The sequence below is a fragment of the Necator americanus genome (assembly GCF_031761385.1).
Source record: "Necator americanus strain Aroian chromosome Unknown Necator_2022.05.29.01.07, whole genome shotgun sequence".
NCBI lineage: Eukaryota > Metazoa > Nematoda > Chromadorea > Rhabditida > Ancylostomatidae > Necator > Necator americanus.
In genome coordinates, this window is record NW_026986548.1 from 409,408 (window position 1) to 432,084 (window position 22,677).

Genomic DNA, 22,677 nt, shown 5'->3' on the forward strand with positions numbered 1-22,677 from the left:
AGACTCATTGAACTCAACCGAGGTTGGCAGTTCTATGTTCTTACACACAGCTTTTCGAATTACAAGGAAGTTTGTGGCTAAGATTCCGTCACGTCCCGCTTTTCCAGCGGATTTTTCTGTCTCGGAAACTATCGAGCTCTGCAAAATATACTCATCAGGTCCTTTTCAGATAGAACTCATTACGCATTTAGACTGAGATGTAACTGTGCTCTTTTCTTCCTAGAGAATCATGCAAACGCAATCAAACAAGTTTTGCTGGTAGTATTTCGTGAGGACGTCTTGCATCGTACAGGTAGCTGGAATTGTTCGCCGTTACTTGCTGATGTTCTCAAATGCGGTCGAAGAGGGCACTCTGCAGCAGGAATACCTCAGGACGACAATGTAACTTCGCAAAAGAGAACAGCAGCGTTCCACTCGACAGCTTTAATGGACTTCCCAGTTCCTAGCGCATTATTTCTCTCAATCAGGAACTCTTCAGAGTGAACTCTGTCTGCCTTTTTTTTTACTCTAACTTCATCGGAGAAAACTCGTGTGAAGTAGCGGCATCCCTTTCTTTGCATACTACATTATAAATGACTGTTTTCTGTTCTACTACTTTCCTTATGTCCCATAAAAAGCTAATTTTCTAGACGTAGACCTTGATGGCGGAAATAGTGCAGAGATGAATGGTCGTCACTTCGTCTGCATGCCCAGTAGTTCGGAACCATCCTAGGGCAATCAACGTTCTTATCCCTGTATTGTCATCAAGTAGAAGCACGATTTGTTAGGCAGGATAAACACAGTGACTCGATGGAGCGGCTACCCACGCAGCTCATTGTATGATCCCCACAACATTCTCAAACCTCGATAATTCAGAAGTCGAACCTGTTGAAGCATCCCTGAGGGAATTACCAACACCAGAATCTCACCCGTTATCATTTTATGATCCCTTAGACATTTTCGTCATTACATGCTTGCTTAAACTCACTACTCGCAATACTCTCTCGATTTCAGAACCCCAAAATATGTCCATCGAGGGAGTTTTGCGAGCAGTACGACGATCTATGGCGAGCAATGATGACGACTGGTCCGATCGACTGTCGCACCTCATCACCAGCAACATGCTGGTCACAGCAGCCGGAATCGTCTCGTATAAGATGTTCTCCGACGGACCGCTAGAGTGCATGCCACCCAGCTTCTTCCCGAAGTCTTGGTCAAGGGTTAGCAAGTATTCATTCTTCTATTCTTATTTTCATGGTCACTTGAAAAACGAAGACGCTTGCATCAATTTTTAGAAGACAAACAACGGAAATTTCAACCTAGCGATATTTTATTTGATTGCTATTGATTGGTATCTGTTGTCTGTCTACAGTCCACGAGTGGTAGATGAGCAAATTTAAATATTTCTCGACACACATCAAAACAACTGCCACAATACAACACCCCGGCCTTTCAGCTAAGCCATAAGAGTGCTTGTGCACTCTTGCGTTCTCCCATAAAGCAGTGATTTACTGATTTGATATAAGGAATATCGTGACTCTAGTGAATGACCCCAGCAATCAGTTACTTTCATGCAGTCTGTGCAATCAGGAAAGCAGTTTTACCATTCTCTTCTTCTTCGACGTTAATTCGACGTCCCTTCTTGTCATCCAGTACACGACTGTTCCACTAATGCACACAGTCTATCGCTGCTGTTACAACTTACAGTCTAGTTCACTTGTTCGAGGATTCACTGCTCAGCCACAAAAATTTAGGAAACCGAAAACCAAAAATTAGAAGAAAAGCACCTAAAAAGTTGTCAAAATCGCAATCACAGTTTTGCGGCTGGCGCTGTATCGTGAAGTGCAGACAAGCGGTGATGGTCAACGCCAGGTGGGAGTTCTTCGCGGCAAATGGAAACAGTGAAAGCCACCTAATTATCCTCCTCCTCCTCGTAGATGTACTTTAATGCGATTCTGAAGTTCATAAATGTATCATGACTATTGACGTGACATCTACCGAAACCAGAACTATAGCGGAACTATGGTGAGGAACGCCTTGTGAAACAAGTTTTGCATTTCGATTCCTCAGTTTCTAGTAATTTTAGTTTTACTTTCGGTTGCTGAGTGAAACAAAAAGGGAAGTTGCAACCAAGGGGGTCGTTGCATAGGCATCAGGAGCAAACTCGCAGCATCGAACCAGTCTTCTTCGTTGTTGGCTCAATGCTGTGAGTGTTGAAAGTGAAATAGTAATCTGGTTGAATGACTCCTTTCGGTGCGAAAACCCTTAACGAAGGTTCTTCGCTCGTCCGCACAACTGCATTTCGAAGCGAAGGTGACGATTTCCATGAAGAAATGCGTGGAGAGTTTTCAAGCGAGAACACAGGAGAGCACACTTACATGTGGGATTTCTGCTTCTATCTTTTTGAGCCACTGCTCCACCATCCAGATGCCATCACGTTGACGTTCAACCGAGTTGAGAAGGAGTAAGGTCGAAGAAAGTGCAATCCGCCCGATAACTGGTTAATGTCAGTAAACAACGACACAACTACTCTGACACAAAGAGTTTGTAATTTTTATATCTCAGCACATTATGTAGTATTTAGGATATTTGATTCATTCGCTTTGCTGCAGATGGAACGAGAGAAAGGAACGAGTTTTGAACACAAAAACAATGTAGACAGCAAAGCTACACGAATAAAAACCGTTTAGAAAATCAATAATTTAATTGCATGCAGTTTATCTCTTTTTCAAAGAGCATCGCTTAGTTTTTAGGCCAGCTGCTTTGAGCTGCTCGTGTCACCACCATAGCTGTGCGGTGGCTAGAGTGAGGCCAAAACGACTCGAAACCCGATGTAGTTGCATAAGCTGCTGTTTTCGAAACGACACGGTAAACGCAGCGGCTAGGATCGGGGGAGGACCTTTGCTAGAACCACTCATCGCTGCAAGGTCCCGCCTCGATCCCAGCCACTGTCTCTGAGCGCCGCTTCGGGAGCAGCCGCTTACGCAACTACAGCGAGACATTTTGACCCGACAAGATGAAGTCGCCGTCGCCGACGACAGCCGAGTATAATGGCGCCTTTTCCTGAGCGATTTAAACGACAGAGTTGGAGGAAGTCGTTGTTTTGATCCGACTATAACTAGTCATAAACAACTTGCGATGCAATATTATCAATTTGTAGTAAACCCTTCTGTGCTAAATTGTGAGTTGTTATTATTAGTTTTATCATACACACATTATGTCACTCAATTACAATAATATACTGCAATTTTCGAAATTTCAATTCGCCGCTTTCCCTTACACATACAATTTCGTTTAAATTTTATTTTATTCCTATTTGCTTCGAATTAATGTTAGAATTTTATTTCAGCTATTCTATTTGTTATTACTACAACATTATTATTATTTATTCATTATTATTTACTTTCTATTTATGTTTTTACAAAGAATTTCAATTATACGTACTTGTACCAGTAAGTTATATTTTATATTACACATAGGACCTATTTTGTAATTTGCATTCCATAATACGATTCTTCAGTTTTTCCTGGATTATATTGGTCTTGTATTATAGTTTTCTTTTAATTTTGATTAAGTCGGTGGGATTATTTATGGGATGTCTGTGTTTACTATTTCGCATATTCATCTAAACTACTTGTAAACTATTTTGTGTTTGCAAAATCCACGCAGTATCCTCTACCAGTAACTGTATTCGTAATTTTGGATATCATTTCACTACTGCTCGCTAAGAGCTGTCCTCGATACATTACTTAAAAACATTCCACTAACTTAACCTCCTATAACAACAATCTGCTGGAAATTTCCCCCTGTGTACTGAAGGTTCGTGCAAAAATGCGGAAATAAGCAACCTGCACTGGCAATTTAAAAAACGTCCTTCTTTTTTCCTTCTTTTTCAGGTAAGCCTAGCAATTATTCCAAAATGGCCTCAAATCGGAGCGATTAAGCCTCATCGACGGTGACTTTCTACCAGGGGTGCCGAGGAGGCGTTGGTGGCCGTCGACTGCGCAGTGTTGACGCTGGCGCACAGCGCAGTCGCCGCTCTTAACTGATTTTTTAACCAATATTTATTGGCAATCTGCCAGATAATGACGCTCCCTGCCAACGATCGGGCGATACGAAGGATTCTCGATAATTCTGCTATGCTGTTCATTTGATTGCTTTCTGTCCTGGTTCCCTCTCTTTCAAAAGATTTATGGAGAGACTCTGAGTCTTTGGTTTCGGGGGTCAATCGATCTTATCATCATGGGAATGAGATGGATCAACACATACACGAAATGTTTCCGCTGTGACTGACCGAAGTAGCCCGTTCCAGCACAAATCATTATATTATGTCCTATTATTTATTATATCATTTCTATTATAATGGATATCAAAAGTCTTCGTACAATTTTATTTTTTTTTTGTTTTTTTTAACCTGAAAATTGGATCCTTTTAAGCGTCATAACATTTTGAATAGTTATGATTTGTACTGTTTACTCGAGAAGTCTAAGTCTATCTAAAATTTGAGTTTTGAGAATCAAAGTCAAATAATTTTTGCTCACGTGTGAATTACTTGACAACTTCTTTTCGAATGAACTATGGAAACGCTTTTTTGAACACGACCTTTGAGAAAAGAGTCCTTCACCTTTGAAGAAGATAGAACATCGTTATTAGCGAAAAAGGCGGACAGACATTGAAATTATCAGTCTAGAAACCAGCAAGCGAGTGAAAAGAAAAATTCTTTGACCCATAGATCAGGCCCCCTGTGGGATAATCGAAATATCTGACACCTCACTGCGCTTTCTTATCGTGGGTTATAAACTAGTTGTATGAGTTGAATTACAAAACTAAAGCTTTTTGCTTTTGTCTTTTCCACCTACATACTTAACTCGGAATTAGTTTTTTTATGGTACTGACGAGTCACATTGCCATCATTTCTCTTCTGCTTTGAATACTGTCCGGCGGTGCATGAAATAAATAAATAGATGAATAAATAATAAATAAGTTTCCATCTCACGTTTTTCTCCTTAAAACGCAAAGAATCCCTGGAAAGTTTTAGATCATCCTTCTGTATAGAATTTCCCTAAATCCAAGTGTTTTCCTTCCAAACTTTTCTGGTTCACCAGTTCTACGTACCAATTTTACATCAATCACAATTCATCATGAAAGAAATGTTAGATGTCAGACGAAGTGTTGTCTGGTTACTTTAACCACCAAACCAACTCCTCCTCTTCCTCGTGCAAGGTCAACGCAAAAATTTTTCGGTCGTGTTGCATTTTTTGTCCGTCAACCATTTCTGCGCATCGATAATTCACCGTGTGAAACTCACAGATTTGAATCCACTGCGAATTCGAGAATTTCTGTTCGAGAATTCCTTTTGAATATCTATCAATTTATATGTATGAAGGCGTTTATCTGATTCACTATGAGGATTTTCTAGGGACTCGATTAAAAAATCAGATGTTTCGAATGTTTACTTTCAATTCGTAAAAAAACACTTTGGCTGAATAACTGAACAAAAATGGATAGGATTTTGAACTATCCTTGGAGGGGTTTGAGGTGGAAATACTCAAATATGGATAGGATTAGTGTTTTGTGTGCATCCTCTGTTTTACTATCCATCCTTTTCATTTTTCTGTCCCCTTTCTTCTAAACTACAGTATTCTCTACGTCACAAACCATGTAAGAAAAAGGAACTTATGCCCAAATATCTGCAGTTAAAATCAGCGAAATACTTAGAAAGGCTAAAGCGTTTCGTGCAAAATAAAACATTTAATCAAAATCTACATTCAGTTTATTTTTACTTCTATCCAATTTCTGTTGTTTTAGGAGTTTTCCGCAGTTCTCATCGCTAGCTTTGTAAAGCGCGACAAATCTATTCTCAGAAACCTCCTCCTTTACCGATGAATTATCTGAACAGCAACATCAAGAAAATGTGAACGGAAAAAGAAGGATGAAATTGTCTAGTGCCCCTTGAAATTACATATGGCACCCTTCGACTCTCTCTGTTCCCTTACTTTGAAATGTTCCGTTGATTCCTAACTGTCCAGGAAAGGCAGGAGAACGAACTGTCAATGCATGTTAGATTTTTTAGAGCGCAATGGAAATTGCTTGCCCGCTGAGTGCTTTTATTTGGTCGCGGATTTTTCGCACCATCGGTCACGGAACTGGTTCCATCCTATTTAAAGAAACGGATTTGAAGCGATGTTTTACGTTACATTTTAGATGTGAAGTAAGAGATCAGCTAAGCCTAGTTTTTAGTTCGTGGACGCTCTCATTTCTGGCTCTCCTGTGGTTAGTGGATATTTATGTCACCTGAATTTCAGTGAATCACTGGTCACGGCTGAATAATCATTGTAAAAAAGTCAATCATCGGCCACTTCTTCATTCTGTTATTGGGCTACGGTACCTGTGTATTTGTCGCAGTATCTCTACAACTCTTGTGTTATTTTCAACAAGAAGTGTTGGACTGTACAGAAAGAGAGAGAGGGAGAGTGGTGGGGGGATTGCACCTCTTTTAAGAATGTCGTCATGCACTTCGAACATCGAACGTTAATTTTTCATGACAACAGCTGACTCTGTGACTCACCAGTGGGTCACACTAAAACGTGATTTTTTTCTGTGACGAGTGTGGCCTACTACTAAAACACTTTTTGAAGAAATTACCTGCGGCTGCTCATTAACAAAGCAGAGTGCGAGATAATTGCGCCCCAGGGATGTAAGATTTTTAGCATGAACATATTTCTCGAAAAGTAATATGACAGTTACATATTTGTAATCTACATACCATTGCGAAGAATTTGACAGCCCTCAAAGCTTTAATATCATAACTTTGAGGATGTTGAAGAATTGACTAAAGTTACATATTTCAACTTCAGAAACGATCGATATTAGTAGCTTGGAATTCATTTTTTTTTACAAACTCAGCAAGGAAACTACTTGTTGTAGGAGACGCTCCTCTCTCTACTTCCTACCTCAACGGAATTTACAGTTCTTTTTTTTTAATTTTTTGAAATCAACAAAATTCAATAGATTTCTTCCTCCTCATTGAACAAATCCAGTTGATATTTGAAAGAATTCCCGTTAAATCGCTGAAAAATGAGTTATTTGTAAAATCACATGGAAAGTTTACATCTTCACAGGTTCAAAACTGGCCGCAGCTGAGACACATCATAGAAGAAATCGAGAGGGTTAATGGGACAAGTGCTGTTCTCTATTTTGTGTTGTACCGACAGAAGGCAAACCTAATTTGTTACGAACGAATTACGAACTGCCAAAAATCACCATAAATAATGTAAAACACCGAAGTTTTAGTGGTTGCTTTTAAGAGCTCTAATTGCATCCAATCGATAGAACTCGCATACACGAATCTATTCATATATAGATCTTATAATAGACATCAAATTAGGGTGTGTTATGAAAAAAAAGACGAAAAAGCGGATCCGCGCCTTTTTCGTCTTCTGTCGAAGAATTAGCGATTCTACTGTGGATACTAATGCACTAGTGCATATTGTGACAAGAGAGCACATTTTTTAAATTTCAAATATCTAATTTTTTAAGCTATTAAAGCTAAGACCATTAGATATTAGAGTTTTAATAGCTTAACTCTAATAGCTAATACCCTTAGCTTTACTAGTACTACTACTACTTTATTAGCTTCAATTTATTACCTCTAGCAATTAAAAGCTCGGTGGTCCCGCACCGCTTCCGAGCGTACGATACGCATTGTTGTTAGGACATTGAAGAGTTCCCTGCTCGTACCGTTACTGCATTTCCCAGTCCCAGGTGAAAGGAGAAGAGAAGGGAGAGAGAAAGGAGTCTTAACAAGTAGATAGTAGTGAGTTCAGGCAGTAACGGACGTGGAGAACGCCCTCCTCTGAGGCAGTTACAATACATATTGATTACTACTTCTAAAATAATCTTCCTAGAAAAAAAAACAATTGCTCCAATCTATGTGTTTGCTCATTTCTCATACTGCGCAGATGCTTTGTGTGTTTATTCAACAGCGACCTCGGCACTGATTCCGTTTGTATGTGGATAGTGAGATATCAGGATGATCAGAGACCATTGCGAGATCATCTGGTCGTGTCGTTCATTTTCCTCACTAGTGCAATCACATGAAATCGTAGCTCGATGAAGTACTAAAAATCCTTTCCACTTGAGGAATTCGTGTATATTTTTGGATGACGACAAAAGTGCCAATAAAAACCTTTGTTTTCCTTCTGACTACGAATGTTTACGCGGATGTTTTGCAGAAGAATTGATCGATCGAAAGCGATTTCAATATTTTTGATACCAAAAACGTCAGATGTGCACTGAGGGACCTTTTAGTACTTCAAATATATGTTTGGAGAAGTACAAGGTAGTCACATTTTGTTCCACATCACTTTTTATTATTTCTCTTTCTTTTCACTCTTCTCGGAGGAAATCACTGCAAGGTTTTCTTTCTATTTTAGATCCCACTACTCCTTAAAAAAGTATCTTTTTATTTTTTCATTGAGTAGCTCGCTCGTTAACTTGTTATCTATGTCTCTCTACACAGCATGATTCCCAATTTTTTCTTCTTCCTTTTCTTGTTTATCTCTCATCATCTCTCTATTTTCGCTTTCTATTCGGTGACTACAACCCTTCCTTGTTCAACTCGAGGTTGCTTGCGTTTTTGAAGGTGCTTCTTCGTGCTTTTTCCTAAACTCACATTAGAAAATCCTTTTAGGAACCAGCTCACGAGTTCCCATCAAGATCTCGAAGTGTTTCGCCAGTTATGTTTTACATAGTCTGTGTTCTTTTACGGTGAAGCAAAAATTTACATCCGAAGAGATTTTGTTCAGACACGAGAGATTGTTTTAATTTTCACTGAGCTGGCGCTCTTTTTCGAAGGTGTCGCGTTCTTTAAAATACATAGTCGTATTCCGAATAAACCACCACATATGCGTTTCTAACTTCCTCAACAACCTCGCCTTCACATCCGCTTCCGCCTGTTCCAGCTCGTTCTGCACGGGTACTGTATGTGTTCCTGGGAAGCTAAATATCTTGCATTTTCCTTATCCACACCTACAGAAGCGTAATTGATGAATGTTTTAAGAAAGCTATCAAAAACCGAAGAAGCGAGTAGAGTGTATTTTAAAAAAATACTGCAACTACTATAAAAAAACAGGTTACTAAACACTTGTTTAGTATCAGTTTTTTGCGTCCTCACTTTTTTTAGCTATATATTCAACGAGATTCTTCGAAACTGAGACCAAATAAAGCAACTATCAGCCGTAGTTTCCAGAAACACTCTCTTTCGCTTATGTTTTCGCTATCTTTTTTCTTTCTTCCAACCACTCTTTGAAACAGAAGAGGGAAGATGCCAATTCCTAGTATCTCTGCTAGAAAAGGAGAGCCCTGGTTAATAACTTGAATTGTAACTTTTGGGGTCGATGCGGTTTTGATGCATGATGTTGATATGTCCTTTGTCCATCATGGGACCGCCATTAAAAGCAGACGGTGTACGCAGGAGAAAAGCGGCTCGTAGGCACGCAGCGGCAACGACAACGAGCGACAACGCAGGAAGGCTACGCATGATTCTTCCGCATCATTGCGCCAGCGACGGCCACCCTCATCGATTTACAATTTCAACCGATCATCCTTACAACTACACCAGTATCTGCACATGCCATACTCCACTTCACATCTTCTCTCTTTGCTTCCTTGTTCTTGTTTTTTTTTGTTTTTCCTTTACTCTCTTTTTTTGTTTTTCTAGAAATGTTCGTTTATTACGTTAGCGGCACAGAATCGAAGGAAACCCATATTCCTTATCAACAAATGCATCCAAATGTTTGCTTGGCTCGAAACGTAAACAAGTAAACAAATATATTCGGTGATTTTTGAGGTATTGCTAACTTCACTTCAGCAATACATAAAGGTTCCTTCGTTAACTACATGGAATCCTTACTTGAGCACCGTGATTTTTACACTATGTCGTGCATGAATATTTAATTATTAATATTCATATAAATACTCAACCGGTTTCCACAAAAATTTCAGTGTGATAGCACACAGTTCTAAGGGTATTAGAACTGTCTCAGCGTTCCACTGCACCTGAGGTCGGCTGATTTTCTGTTCCACACTTTCTGGCAATAGAGCACTGATCCGACTATCATATTAGATTCGTAAGGCGCTTTGTAACTATCCAACATTTTAAAACCTCTATATGCATAGAATGCATCAGGTCCTTTTTTCCGTTAAAAGTAAATTAAACTATTAAATTTTTTTAGCGATATTGCACATGATATGGCTGGAGTACGACTGATTGGGGCATACGGAAAATTCTAACATTAAATTTTAGCTCTTATTCCTACTTTTCTACATCTAAGAAAATTTTTGTAATTATTGTAATTCTTGCAGAAATCAGGCATATGTGAGGGGCTTTTCAGTTGTTGTGTAAGGAAATTTAACTAAGGTTCGGTAGATACAATTCGCAACACCCTTGTGTACCTTTGTCGGTATTTGTGCTCTTCCTTCAAATTTCTCTTCCCGTTCTGAGTTTTCTGACTCTGATAATTTGCTTAACGAAAGAAACCGTTTGCAAGGACATTCTCAGACCTCAAATATGTAATTTATGGATCCACGGTTTCGGCAGCAAAGAATTTTCTTGAAATCAGCCGAGTACAAACCAGCACTAATCACACTACATCTAAGTTTAAAATAAGTTGTTGCACAGCCTTACACCTACGTATTTCCGATCGCAAATTTCTCAAGCCAGCGAAATAAATAACAGCCATTCCTCCTCGTTGAAAAATCTCAGATTAACTATGCGATAAAGTGCAGATCACTGTCTGCGCCTTTAATGTGCCATGATAGCAGTAAATGGGAAAAATAAGAACAAAATGATCTCTCTGGATACTTGTGTCATTTTATGGGAACCAGGTATATTTGAAGTACCTCATAAAAAGAACAATGGGAGAAAGAGGAAAGAGAACGAGATAGAAAGAAGGAAGGAACGTAGAGAGTTTGATTTTGAATGAAAATTCCTTGTTATTCCGATGCAAAGTTGACAGATAGTCCAACATTGGCATGCTTTAAAGAACGCAATCTCTCATCGCTAAGACCAAGTAACAGTGCAGAGTTCTTTTTCAGTGTTGTTCCTTCCGTACATTCCTATCTCCTCACATTCGTCTTTTGTTCCGCTTATTTTCTTGTTCGCTGCTTGTACGCGATAAACGTACGTTCACGTGTGAAAAATGCGACCAGCAAATCAGCATCAGCATATAAATGCTTTGTCTTTATTCGAATTTATGATCAAACCTCAAATTTAAATCATTTGGGCTCATTTCTTGTCTCTCTGGTTCCTCATGGTCCACAACTGATGCTGATTGTCTTCTAGGACAATATGTGACCACCCGACAATTGCCCGACCTATAACTTTGCATTTGCATCCGTTATTTGCGTGCAAGCACAAATGGGCACTCATACGTCCAGAACGACCGCATTCGAAGAACCACAGTGAATTTTTTCAAGACATTTTCTTATGAAAAGCACTATTGCTTGATGTGAGCTGTGATTGGCACTCGGAAGTTACAAGGCGACTGTGATAGCCTCGATAACAATTTTATATCGGAGAAATTTTTTCGCTCTATTTGCACTGGGTTTCCAGTCATTTTTCTTGTGGATGAGCCGATGAGTCACTCGAAAATAATCACTGCAGATTGGCACATGTTTCAAAGGTGGCGGTTTCGCTTCAGGGAAGTGTTATTTCACTGCAAGGACTGTAGGTTTACTTATCAAAACTCATAGAAGTATTGTACTGAGAATAGGTAGCGGCGAAAATCGTCTATAAATAAAAAACGAATTCGTTTATTTAAAAAAAAAACCATTAGATGGCTTCAGAAGTATTGCCCATGTTCGACTGTCTTTGAATCTTTAGAAGTGTCGCGAAGATGTAGGAGGAGGAAAGGGATTTGAAAAAGTAATTAGAGCGTTTGATTTCAAAAAAAAAAAACTTCCATGATACTCACTGAATAATCAGATGCAATGATGAAGCAAATGAAATACAGGACGTTCACATCAAGGAACAAAAACTTTGATACGGGAGTAGGAAGTTTTCTGTTCAACACTATTCCTAGTCCACGTTACCATTTGGAGTTCGTTCTTAGTGAGACCGATTCGAATTTATATTTTCGTTCGAAATGGTTCTCTTTCGTTTATTTCATTTCAGGTCTGTGAAATAGCTTTGGCTCAGAACACTCTGCTTTTTTCATTCATACAATTTAGCTGTAAATATCACAAGAATCTCATAAATGTTTATGCTAAATTAAAAACTTAGGTTTCCACCAAACATAAAGATTTCTTTCACTTCTTTTCAAAACATTTCTTTCCATTAATGGTCGTAGTAAATTTATAACTGGGACACTGTCGACTTCTCTTTCATTTATTTTACTTCTGGTCTCTTGACCATCCCCTCACTGACTTTCTTTCTCGTCTTCCGTCTTTTTTTTTAGCTTTTTTCTCTCTCTTTCTCTTTCTCTTTTTTGGAAAACAACATCTTCTAGTTGTTTATGTTTGCTCTTATCACTCTATCTTTTGGTTTGTGGAGCACCTTGGGTATATTTATGAATGATGAATGAGCAAATGATCGATTGAATGGACGAATCAATGAAAAAGTGACCGAGTGAATGAGCGAATGAATAAAGGAAGGAATGGGTGGTTGAGCGAATGAATAAATACTAAGCAAGGACGGGTATTAACGCTTGTTTCCAAATTTTGATTGAATAGGTGTACCAGCTGCTACAACATATCTGTATTCATTTTGATTCAGAAAAAAATTAATAAAGCATCAGTACCACCGTCCTTTGCACTTTTTCCCACTGGTGGTCGCCTTCAGCTGGCAAACAGCTATTGAGTGTTGGCCGAGCCATCGGTTTTTTATAACTGTCGCACAACTGCTGTCACATAATAAACCGCACTCTCCGCATCGTTACAGCGATGGATCCAGGTGCTCCCAGCTCAAATCTCATTTCCATTCGATCAGAAATTGGGAATTATTTTTCAGCACCAGTGCTTTTGTATCGCTATTTCTCGGTGTCTTCAAAGTTGTTCTGTGCACTGAAGACGCAGCGAATTCACACCTACAAAAAACTCGGAATGATTCTTAACTGATCCACTTACTTCTTATCTTCTAGTTCTTCTTGCCAGCATCAACCATCTGACCTGGTTTCAAGTAGAAGCGGCCTTTAACCGCATCACATCGTTATCTCGACTTTGTCACTTTATGGATTTTATCGGAGTGTACGGTAAAAAAGGGTTTCTCTGACCTGCATGTGTCCAGAATTCTGGTTTTTAAAAATTCCCAAGTTCTCCTCGTGCAATTTTCTCGATTGTCCGCCGCTGTTCAATGTGTTTCAACGCTTTTCTGAATGTTTCTGCGATCGATCACTTTGCACTTCAACGAGCCATTTATCTTTTCTTTTTCTCATCGGACATTTCACCCGCCTCCATGATTCTCTTAAAGAAGAAAGTTCATCGGCGTTTTTGCACTTCCACTACTTGGATCCGTCTGCAACCACACATGAGATTGAGATGACACTTTTTGAAATAGTTTTATCATTGCAAACACTGCTTGATTTACTCAATGTGAATTTTGTAATCCATAGAGATAACGAATGCTTGTTGATGTTCTAACTTTATCCATATTTTCTTTCATTCCTCTTCGTAGCGGTAAAATTCCAACAGCTCCTGAACTTTTATTTTTATTTCCAAGAATTTTATTTTGAAGTTCCATTCTGTTCGACCAACCTACTTCAGATGAGATCTAGACATCCTTCTACCTGATTTTCAAGACATTTTTTACATGCATACATTGCACTTTCATTCAGGGAATAAGGTAGAACGGAGGTTGTTTATCAACGGAGATTGTTAGTGAAGGTTGTTGAGTGAAGAGTCAGTTCAGCAGCATCGTATGGATGAATTTTCACTGCCGTGGAGTTTGAAACTTCCAATTCCAAACAGTTTCTTTAATCCTTTCCTTAAATCAGTTCTTCCTTAAGTTTTCAAAATATTTCAAACACCCAACCCTTACAGCAAAAATCAAACTTTTCAGATTTGAAGGAGCCATTCAGAGCACTTCTTGATGGATTTTTTTAAAAAGAATTTATCGAGGAGTAATATGAGTGATTTGTTGAATAATACAAAAATAGTAGCAAAATATAGTGAACCAGCACCAGGTTAATATAATACAGCATCATTTATAATAAAATAATGTAATAATATAACATAAATATAGTATGATATAATACAATAAAATGTTATTAGACTGATAGTATCAAATATTACGTAGGTAGTATTTAAATTGCCTGAGAGGTTATCATCATAGCATTTCAATCCTTAAGACATCCAGTACCTTTCCCCCATCTTATTGATGAGTCCTTTGCTTTTGTTCATACATCATTTATAAACCTAACATGCAAACTAGGTGGTCTTTTTCATATTCGCATTAAATTCACAAACAAGTCCTACCCTTTGATAAGGCAGGGCTCCAGGTAGTTCCAGTCCTATGATTTAACACTTCGGCAGATACCGCTGAGAACGGATTGCAGCGTCGGGAATATGTTATATGAATGATTCCACGTGTGTAACTTGCACTCTCATTCCTTTCCACATTTTCGTTCTGAGTAAGATGTCCTTAGCTCCTGCAGCTCCTTTTTCTGGCCACTCAGCAGAACTGCTTATGTTGCTCTAATAGTTCCATAAAGACCATAGTGCTATTGGACCATCCGATAAATATTGTGGCTTTTTGAGTTTCATAAATTTAAGTTTACAGGGAATTTATCTTGAATGAAATGAAAATCAATGAATTAAGGATAAAGGATAAAGTGTCTGGCGTCAATCAACGCGCTTGGGATGCGGCCCCACGTTCACTTCAATTCAGAATCGTTTGAGGTTTACGAACGTGTATCTGGCCTATACAATGGCTTGCGGTGGCTAGCCGATGTGTCAAGTCAATGCTTTTATCCTCCCAGACGAGTCTGGTACCAATCTATCGACCCCGGAGGGATGAAAGGCTTGGTGAGCACTAGGGCGGATTCGAACCTCCAATCAATTGTGCAGTAAGCGGAACCTCTAACCGCTACACCACACCTGCCCTATCAATGAGTTGATTTCAAAAAATTTATCTTGAATGAATCAATGAATTGATTTTCATTTCATTCCAGATAAATTTTTTGAAAGTTTCACATGTACCCTCCTTTATTGTCTACAACCGCCCTTTCTACCTCCGACAGACTTTCGATTCATGGCACTCTTTAATGAAGAAATGAATTGAATTTATCTTGATTATGAGAAGTATAAACTGTGAATAATTTTGCAACAACCTTGTGAACGCCCACCTATGTTATCTTCCACCTCCTATTATTCCAATACCTTGCATTTTCATATGTATTCTCGAGTGCTCCACTATAGTAATTATATGTATTAGTAATGGGAATGTTCCGCTCGCAGCTCTTTCACACGCCCAATTATCTTGATGTTCTCTACATCATACCTTAAAGACAAGTTAAACTGACTAAGAACATTGTGGAAAATATAGAGTTCGAAGTGTAGATTACGAGTATGGGTGCGTCTAACTCCCATTCTCCCCAAGTCCTGAAAAATCCTGAAAAACGCCATGGGAAGGGACTATTTTTCCTACGAGAGAAACTGGAACGCTCCGACAAGCCGTCTACTGAATTGTTTCACTTGGATAGGGTGAGAGGAGACTTCACTGATACTCGACCCCTTGCACGTGGATTGGGGGTCTGCGCAAGAGTGGCGCGTAACGCCTCGCAGACACTTTCAGCTTCTTTTGAGGACAATTAGGGGAGGATGAGCGTAGCCACGCTCATATTCGTAATCTACACTCCAAATTCTGTTCTCCAGTTCAAGTTCCACAGGTTTCCACACTAAATAAATTTCATTATACGCTGCCTTCAACCCATCTGCAACTTGAGAATATTTTGAGTAGCGAGAGAAAACAGAGGATCAAAGTTCTTTTAGAACCTTTACTGAAGCGAACATTTCTTAAACGTTTACCTAAACAAAAAGCTTTTCAAGGAAAATTTGCGACATCCTGTCCTTACTTACATTAGTAACGTTGTTGTTGTTGAGGGTGTTAATTCCCTAAACTAAATTTTCGTACACTATGCCTATGCAGATCCAAGCTATACTTTTTCTAAGAGTGAGGAAATTACTTATTTTTATGATTGTGCGTACTGCAAACTTTTTAGGGTTTTTCTAGCGATGCGTTTAGAAAGTGGTCCTAGCCGGTAGGTACTATTTTATCACTGCTACATGTTCTTCTTACGTGTTTCTTTTTTTACAACTATCTACTTTCCACTACACCAGCATTTCAGAATCTTACTGTTTCAAACAGTGAAAACTGTCTTTGCTATCTTCTCCCTTTGTTGCTTTTACCCCCCTCCCCCGGATGTTCGTTGCTGCTGACGAATGAAAACTTCTCATAACGGTGTTCATAGATAAACGTCTTGCGCTGAAAAAAAAGCAGTCCACGTTGTTCTTAGGAGCGCTGGAACAACATGATTTATGTGAGATTCTAACCATCTCGTCAGAGAAAAATTTGCGAAAATAGGGATCTATGGGCTGTGCAGGCAGTTTTTCCATTGCATAATTTTCTAATAAAAATTGTTTTGGATTTCTTTCCGACAGAATTTATAAACCAAGAAAACGGTTAGGAGTTAGGAGCAATTTCTGGAGTCAGAGCATTTTATTAGCTGCCCGTGAGCATAGCTGCAGAATAATTTTCAGATTTCTGGATTATAGATTCTGTTTGTGGGTAATTTCAAGCTTTTATCCACTATTCTATTACTATTAATCATCGTTGAATGTATTTTTATTTGCCAGTGACCATCTCGTGTTCTTCGTTCAAATAAGAAACTTTCACGTATTAAGTTGTGTGTTTAAGACACTGGAATCCTTGCCAGACTCTCAGGATGATGATCGAGACGTTCATCGGAATGGCGCGGTACTTGTCACCGCGACATGACGATGACTGGAGCGACCGGCTTCATTATCTGATGACACCGAACATTTTGCTGGCATTCTCAGTGCTGATTTCATTCAAACAATTTGGTGGCAGACCCATCGAGTGCATGTTTCCTAACAAATTTCCTGGCAGTTGGGAGCAGGTCAGTCGCCTGTTCGCTGCTTTTCGTCCATTATACGTTGCGATCATGAGCCAAGAGAAGTATTAGTACTGACATCAGATCTCCAGCGATATCTAGAATGTTCTTGGAGATAGCTTGAGGTCAAAATTACTTGAATGTTGGTGCAGTTCCGTGAGCCTGCTGCGCTCAAAGTGAAGCGGAGGAGCTGGCTGCTCCCATCGAGGTGGGACCTTCACTTATTTCTGCAATAAAATTGCAGCAAGCGAAAGTTCGGTCTCTGTCGCACCCGATGTCCCAACCGCATCGAACGCAAGCGCTTACGCAACTGCGCTGGACATCAAAGGCACCTTTTACCCGCCATCACATTCGAGTTTACTCACGTCTTGTGCTTACAGTACTTCCCCCCTATCCCATGAATTTATGGATAAACTCTTATACTCTCTTCATTGAAACTAATTCTCTGCCATTTTCTTAATCATGCAGCTGCAAACTGAAGTAAAAGCGAGAATGACATTATTTCGCTTCTACCCATCACTTCTACTTCCTGGTACTTCCGGAACCGTATAACGCTTTACGACCTACGACGGTCACCAAATTCATTCCTATCTCTTCGAAATACTCTTCAAGCAAAATTTTATGTTTATGGCGTGTGGAAATAGTCTTGGGAGAGTGTTTTTGGTACAATGAAAATCATTCTTTGGGCGTCACAACAATAGACGCCAGTAGTCCATTCCTACGGGAACTTCTTGTTCAAAGATCTCTAGGCTTTTTCAACGGATGCTATTAAGTATTTTGTTTGCTATTTTTCAGCCAAATACTTGAATATTAGACTAAAGTTTAACCTTCAGTATGCTGAAAACTACTGTTGGTCGCAAGACACCTACTTCGTCGAGCCAAAGCAGCACGTCGAACTCTTGAAACCGGATCAGCGGTATGTTCCTGCGACTTCCTCATATTTTCCCCTTAACTTTCACCGTTTCATCGGGAGGTACCACTGAGAGGAACCATTTCAGAGATCGTTCTGTCTTTGTCTCATATCTTGTTTCTGTATGGAAACAACTCTAAGAATACGACCCGATATTTTTTGTTTGGGGAGATAACCTTGGTTTCTTTCCCTTTCCCGTTAAAAGTCTGTTTTGGAAAGTCTACTGGAAATGAACCATAAACCTTTTTTAAGAATATTTTTACTGGGTAAGATTCCCAAAAAATCCTTTAGTGAACTCATATTCCTCTCTGCACTTGCATCCTCCACAAAATTCGCTTCCCAGGTACACTCCCGAACGCGAGCTATCTTATTACCAATGGGTACCGTTCTTCTTGCTGCTTCAAGCAGCTTTCTTCCGTGCACCAAGTTTTTTGTGGAAATCTTTTTCAAATCACTCAGGTAAACATGTTTTATATTGTTGGCAGTGATGAATTTGAAAGTAAAATCTTATAGGCATCAGGATGCACGAGGTTGTAGAGAAAGCAAAGGATTCGGCTAATGTTGAGGAGGAGGTGCGTCAGAAGAACATTTGTATACTAGCACGTCATCTCCAAAATGCACTTCGTTTTCATCGGCGAATGGAGAAGAGGCGGGTGAGTTTCATACCTTCTTCGATAGTGAAATGGAAATGTTTTTCGGTTGGATTTTGTGATGTTTGTAACGAGTTACCGGGAGTTATTCAAAACTCGGTAGCTGCTGCTGAACCTCATTTCGATTAAGGGCAGCGTATCACCTATCATGACTCCGCTCAGATCTCCCTAGTCCTACTAAAAACGGCATGGGAACCCCTTTAGTTCCAACGAGGCACTTTAAAATGCACCTCCTTGTACGCGCTCCAATCTCCTCAGCAGTTCGTTCATTGTTTTCATTTGCATACGCTAGTGAACATCGTTGGTCTTCGACCGCTCGCAGGTGGACGCGGCGCGTCCACAAGGTCTTCGTTTTGCAACTGATTTCGTGAAGACTTTCGTGATATGCTGTTTTTAGCATCATTATTACGTTCTCCAGCGTCCTGTCGCTACAACTAGTAATTTTTAAAGTATTTATAACCAAAGTATTCGATCATTCCATAAATAATGTAGTTCTCTCAATTATTTTACTCTTTCACAAGGAAGTGAATTTCGGAAGGGATTTATTGATTATTATTGTTCTACCAGAGAATGGAAGAGGATTGAAAAGGAAAAATGAAAGAGCTTACATTGGAATGTTTCGTCAACTTTAATTTTCAGAAATGAAAGAGGTAAATGACACTGTGTTATTTATGGGATGACCCAGTATGATCACAAAAAGTCAGCAGAATTTTATTTTCTCTCTATAACCGCAGCTGAAAATGAGGAGTCGTAATTGGAATCAAAGGCACCATCAGAGGAAAAGTTCGACGTTAGCTCGTCTGCAGTTGAAGCCTGAAGTTCACGACGTTGTTTTCAAATATCGCGGGAGAAAGGCTGTTCATTCGCTATAAATCCGTAGGTCAAACAGATCGAGATTCCAAGACGATCGATTTGCCCAATGAAGCAACTCTTTACATTCGAACGAGTAATAAAACCCTTTTGCGCCATTAGTAAAGTTTGCCTGTTTTGTAAAATTTATTTCGATGTTTTTGCTGCCGTTGTTGATCAATCTCAACTCCATTTTTACGCAAGCGCTCCCAGTAAAATCCCAATTCTTCTTGAAAAAAGGGTAACATTTCAATGAGTGACTCATCAATATTCTTTGAGTTTGCCGGTCGTTTGGATGATTTCTGCAGGGTGATGAGGCTGTTGAGGACAACTCTCTGATGGCTTTGATTTTCCAGGCTCTGACGGAAATAATGACACCAAAACTTTAGTTGTTAGTTAATAACAAAAAATCAACACTTATTTTTCTACAACTCAAGAAAATCAATAGAAAGACGCATCAATCGTTCCTCATGTTCAGGTAGTTGTGCATAAGACGGTGACATGTCTCAACTATCAGTATTCGTCGGGATTCGTATCAGCCGTCTACCTATTCACGAAAGCGCTCTATCTCGTCAACGTGGTGCTGCAACTGTGGTTGATGAACTAGTCAGTACATACGCTCGTACGCTGTCATCCCCACATTTTCTCCCAACTGACTTCTTTTTTTCCAGTTTTCTCGGCACCAATAAACACCAATGGTACGGTCTTGGTGTCATAAAAGACATAGTGAATGGTGTTGAATGGGAGACTAGCGGCTATTTTCCGCGTTCTGCAATTTGTGATTTTGAGGTACAGTATCTAGGTCAAAATCATCTCTTTAATTTATCCCCTAATCATTTTCAGGTACGACAAATAGCAAATATTCAAAAATATTCGGTTCAATGTGTGCTCGTCATAAATATTTTCAACGAGAAGATCTTTGTTATCCTATGGTTCTGGTGAGTTCGCAAACTCGTTCCTCCTACCTCATTTTCACTCACTCCGCTTTTACCTTCCGCACTTAAGGTATCTGCTGTTGTTCGTCTCCGCTGCATTCACCTTTGTTACGTGGTTCTTTGTTCTCCTCTTCCCCTGCTTCTCCAGATGGTTTATCGAACAGCATCTGGAACTTAGTAGCCTCGATAGTTTCGACTCAGAGTCGATGAGTAAGTGTGGTAGTTCTACAGTGCCACTTTGTAGACCTTGTTCAACCTTTCCAAGCCATCTTTTCTTACTTTTCTCGAGAAATATTCCATTCCAGAAACTTCCGCCAATGTACGGAAATTTGTTTACGACTACCTCCATCGCGACGGTGTGTTCGTGTTGAGGATGGTCTCCGCTCATGCAGGTATCATCTTTGGGACCGATCTCATTGTGGAGTTATGGAGGACATTCTACGGGATCGAAAAGAGGGTAAGACGAGTGCTGAATCACCGATAATGCTGGTGAACGCTCTCCAGTCTAAAAGACAAACGAGTAGTCATGAGAAATTAGTTCTTGAACACTTTGTTGGTGGTAACATAGTTCTGGTAGTTCTAATCAAACTAGAGGTCCTCAAAACCAAACTTTGGGTTACATATAGCTGCGTCAAGGCGATCTAAAGCGTAGACAGTTTATAGAGCGGGATGCAATCGAGGTGGAACCGTAGCTGTAGTCGGACTGCAGAGATGAATGACGCTAGTGAGTGTCCCACCTGGATTTCAACCGCTGGATCCACCGCCTCACTTCGATGCTCCCGAAACTGCAAGCAAAAGCCCCATAGTTGCTATAACAAGGATGAAAATGTGGAATAATCGACACTGATTAGCAGTGCAACATCGGATGAACGTAAAGTGCAAGGCGTTATTTTCACCCACGTGAGAACACGAGCGTTGCTCATTCCCGAGCTTGTACACCGAGGGCAAAGTTAAAAAGCAGAGTATCACAGAACTGATTATGTTGCGGTCTCTCTGGGCGATGAGCGTAGCTCCACTCAATTCCCTTTGATCGTCCTGAAAAACGGGGTGAGAACGAATGTTGTTCCAGCGAGGTTCGTTTAGATGCGCCATTGCACACGCTCCTCGTAGAAACTATAATCGTTTTCTATCCCGTTTCTTGCGACGTTTAAGAAGATTGGGCGGGACCATGGTCCCCAGTTCATGTATTCTACATCCAGAACTCTACATTTGCTCATAGAAGCCCCAAAATTCTCACTTTCAACATACCCTACCTCTAACAATGATCCATCACCACCGACGTCTACGGTGGAGGCGTCATGATCATAATGGAAAGCAGCAACGAGCATGACAATAGTCAATAGCATGACACTCGGTATAGTAATACACAAAAATAGCCTAGGAAAAAATAAAAAAGGAAATAAAAATGTAGGAAAAATTGATATATTTTCGATTCTTAGTAACTTTGACTTTTTTGAACACAGCATTTTATTCCTAGCACAACCGTTAATATTCAGGCCACGACACCTCTGACACCAAATGGTGACGATCCATTGCAAACGGAATTGAAAACCGTGACCTCCGTGCGTAACAGAAAGAAGCAGAATCTTTTGTCGATGTTAGAAGGCGGCGATATAACGACGACACTCATGCCTTTAACTCCAGAGGATGAGGAGAAGCAGAGTGCGAGTTCGGATGAGGATCGCAAGCCGTAGTGGTGCCATCGCCATCTAATTCACTTGTAAACGAGCTTTAATTTGTTTCTTCACTTCCAATGCAGCTGCTTTCAAGGCATGGTTATTTCCCTCGTTTTATATAGAGTAGATATATTTTCCTATCGTGGCTCCAAGACATTCGCACTATTTTTGTAAACTTTGGAAATGCCTACTTATCTCAAGGCCAGCACCGAAGGTTTCAGCGGAAAAATGAGTCACCCGCTGCTCATCCGCATGCATTTCGATCTACTTCCGCATTCTTAGCTCAAAGCTGGCCACAGACTTGTTTTCTCATTCTCCGATTCCTATGCTTAACCGCTAGAAATTAATGTAGTGCCGTACTATCTGTTCACTTTGTACTCTGCTCAACAAACAGAGAGCAGCCTGAGCTACCAGTAACTTGGTCGCTGCGATTGCGCGATTTTACAGATATCAATTACTTCACTTCTAATTTGTTCACCGTTGAGCTTGTGCCTTACAACATTGCTACTGGTCTCAAATGCCTTATTTAGTTAAACCCATTTTGAATTT

General features: G+C 39.8%; 2 protein-coding genes across 4 annotated transcripts; both read left to right on the top strand.

Annotated features, from left to right (window-relative positions):
- Positions 1-1,004: 1,004 nt before the first annotated feature.
- On the top strand, positions 1,005-22,146 carry RB195_026493 (uncharacterized protein; the record flags this gene model as incomplete). 3 transcript variants are annotated; one of them, XM_064176953.1, is made up of 10 exons in its annotated part: positions 1,005-1,199; positions 17,942-18,024; positions 18,362-18,477; positions 18,532-18,671; positions 19,996-20,123; positions 20,189-20,306; positions 20,361-20,455; positions 20,523-20,662; positions 20,758-20,909; positions 21,949-22,146. In XM_064176953.1, the coding sequence occupies 10 exons, from the start codon at positions 1,005-1,007 to the stop codon at positions 22,144-22,146; spliced, it is 1,365 nt and encodes a 454-aa protein (XP_064070960.1). The 3 variants fall into 3 exon arrangements, with proteins under 3 accessions (XP_064070960.1, XP_013290970.2, XP_064070961.1); XM_064176954.1 differs by lacking the exon at positions 1,005-1,199 and adding an exon at positions 16,920-17,114; XM_013435516.2 differs by lacking the exons at positions 17,942-18,024; positions 18,362-18,477; positions 18,532-18,671; ... (4 more) ...; positions 20,758-20,909; positions 21,949-22,146 and adding an exon at positions 1,275-1,379.
- Positions 2,220-2,447, top strand: RB195_026494 (uncharacterized protein; the record flags this gene model as incomplete). The annotated part of the gene is made up of 1 exon (XM_013435515.2): positions 2,220-2,447. One exon carries the CDS (start codon positions 2,220-2,222, stop codon positions 2,445-2,447), a length of 228 nt encoding a protein of 75 aa, XP_013290969.2.
- Positions 22,147-22,677: the final 531 nt, after the last annotated feature.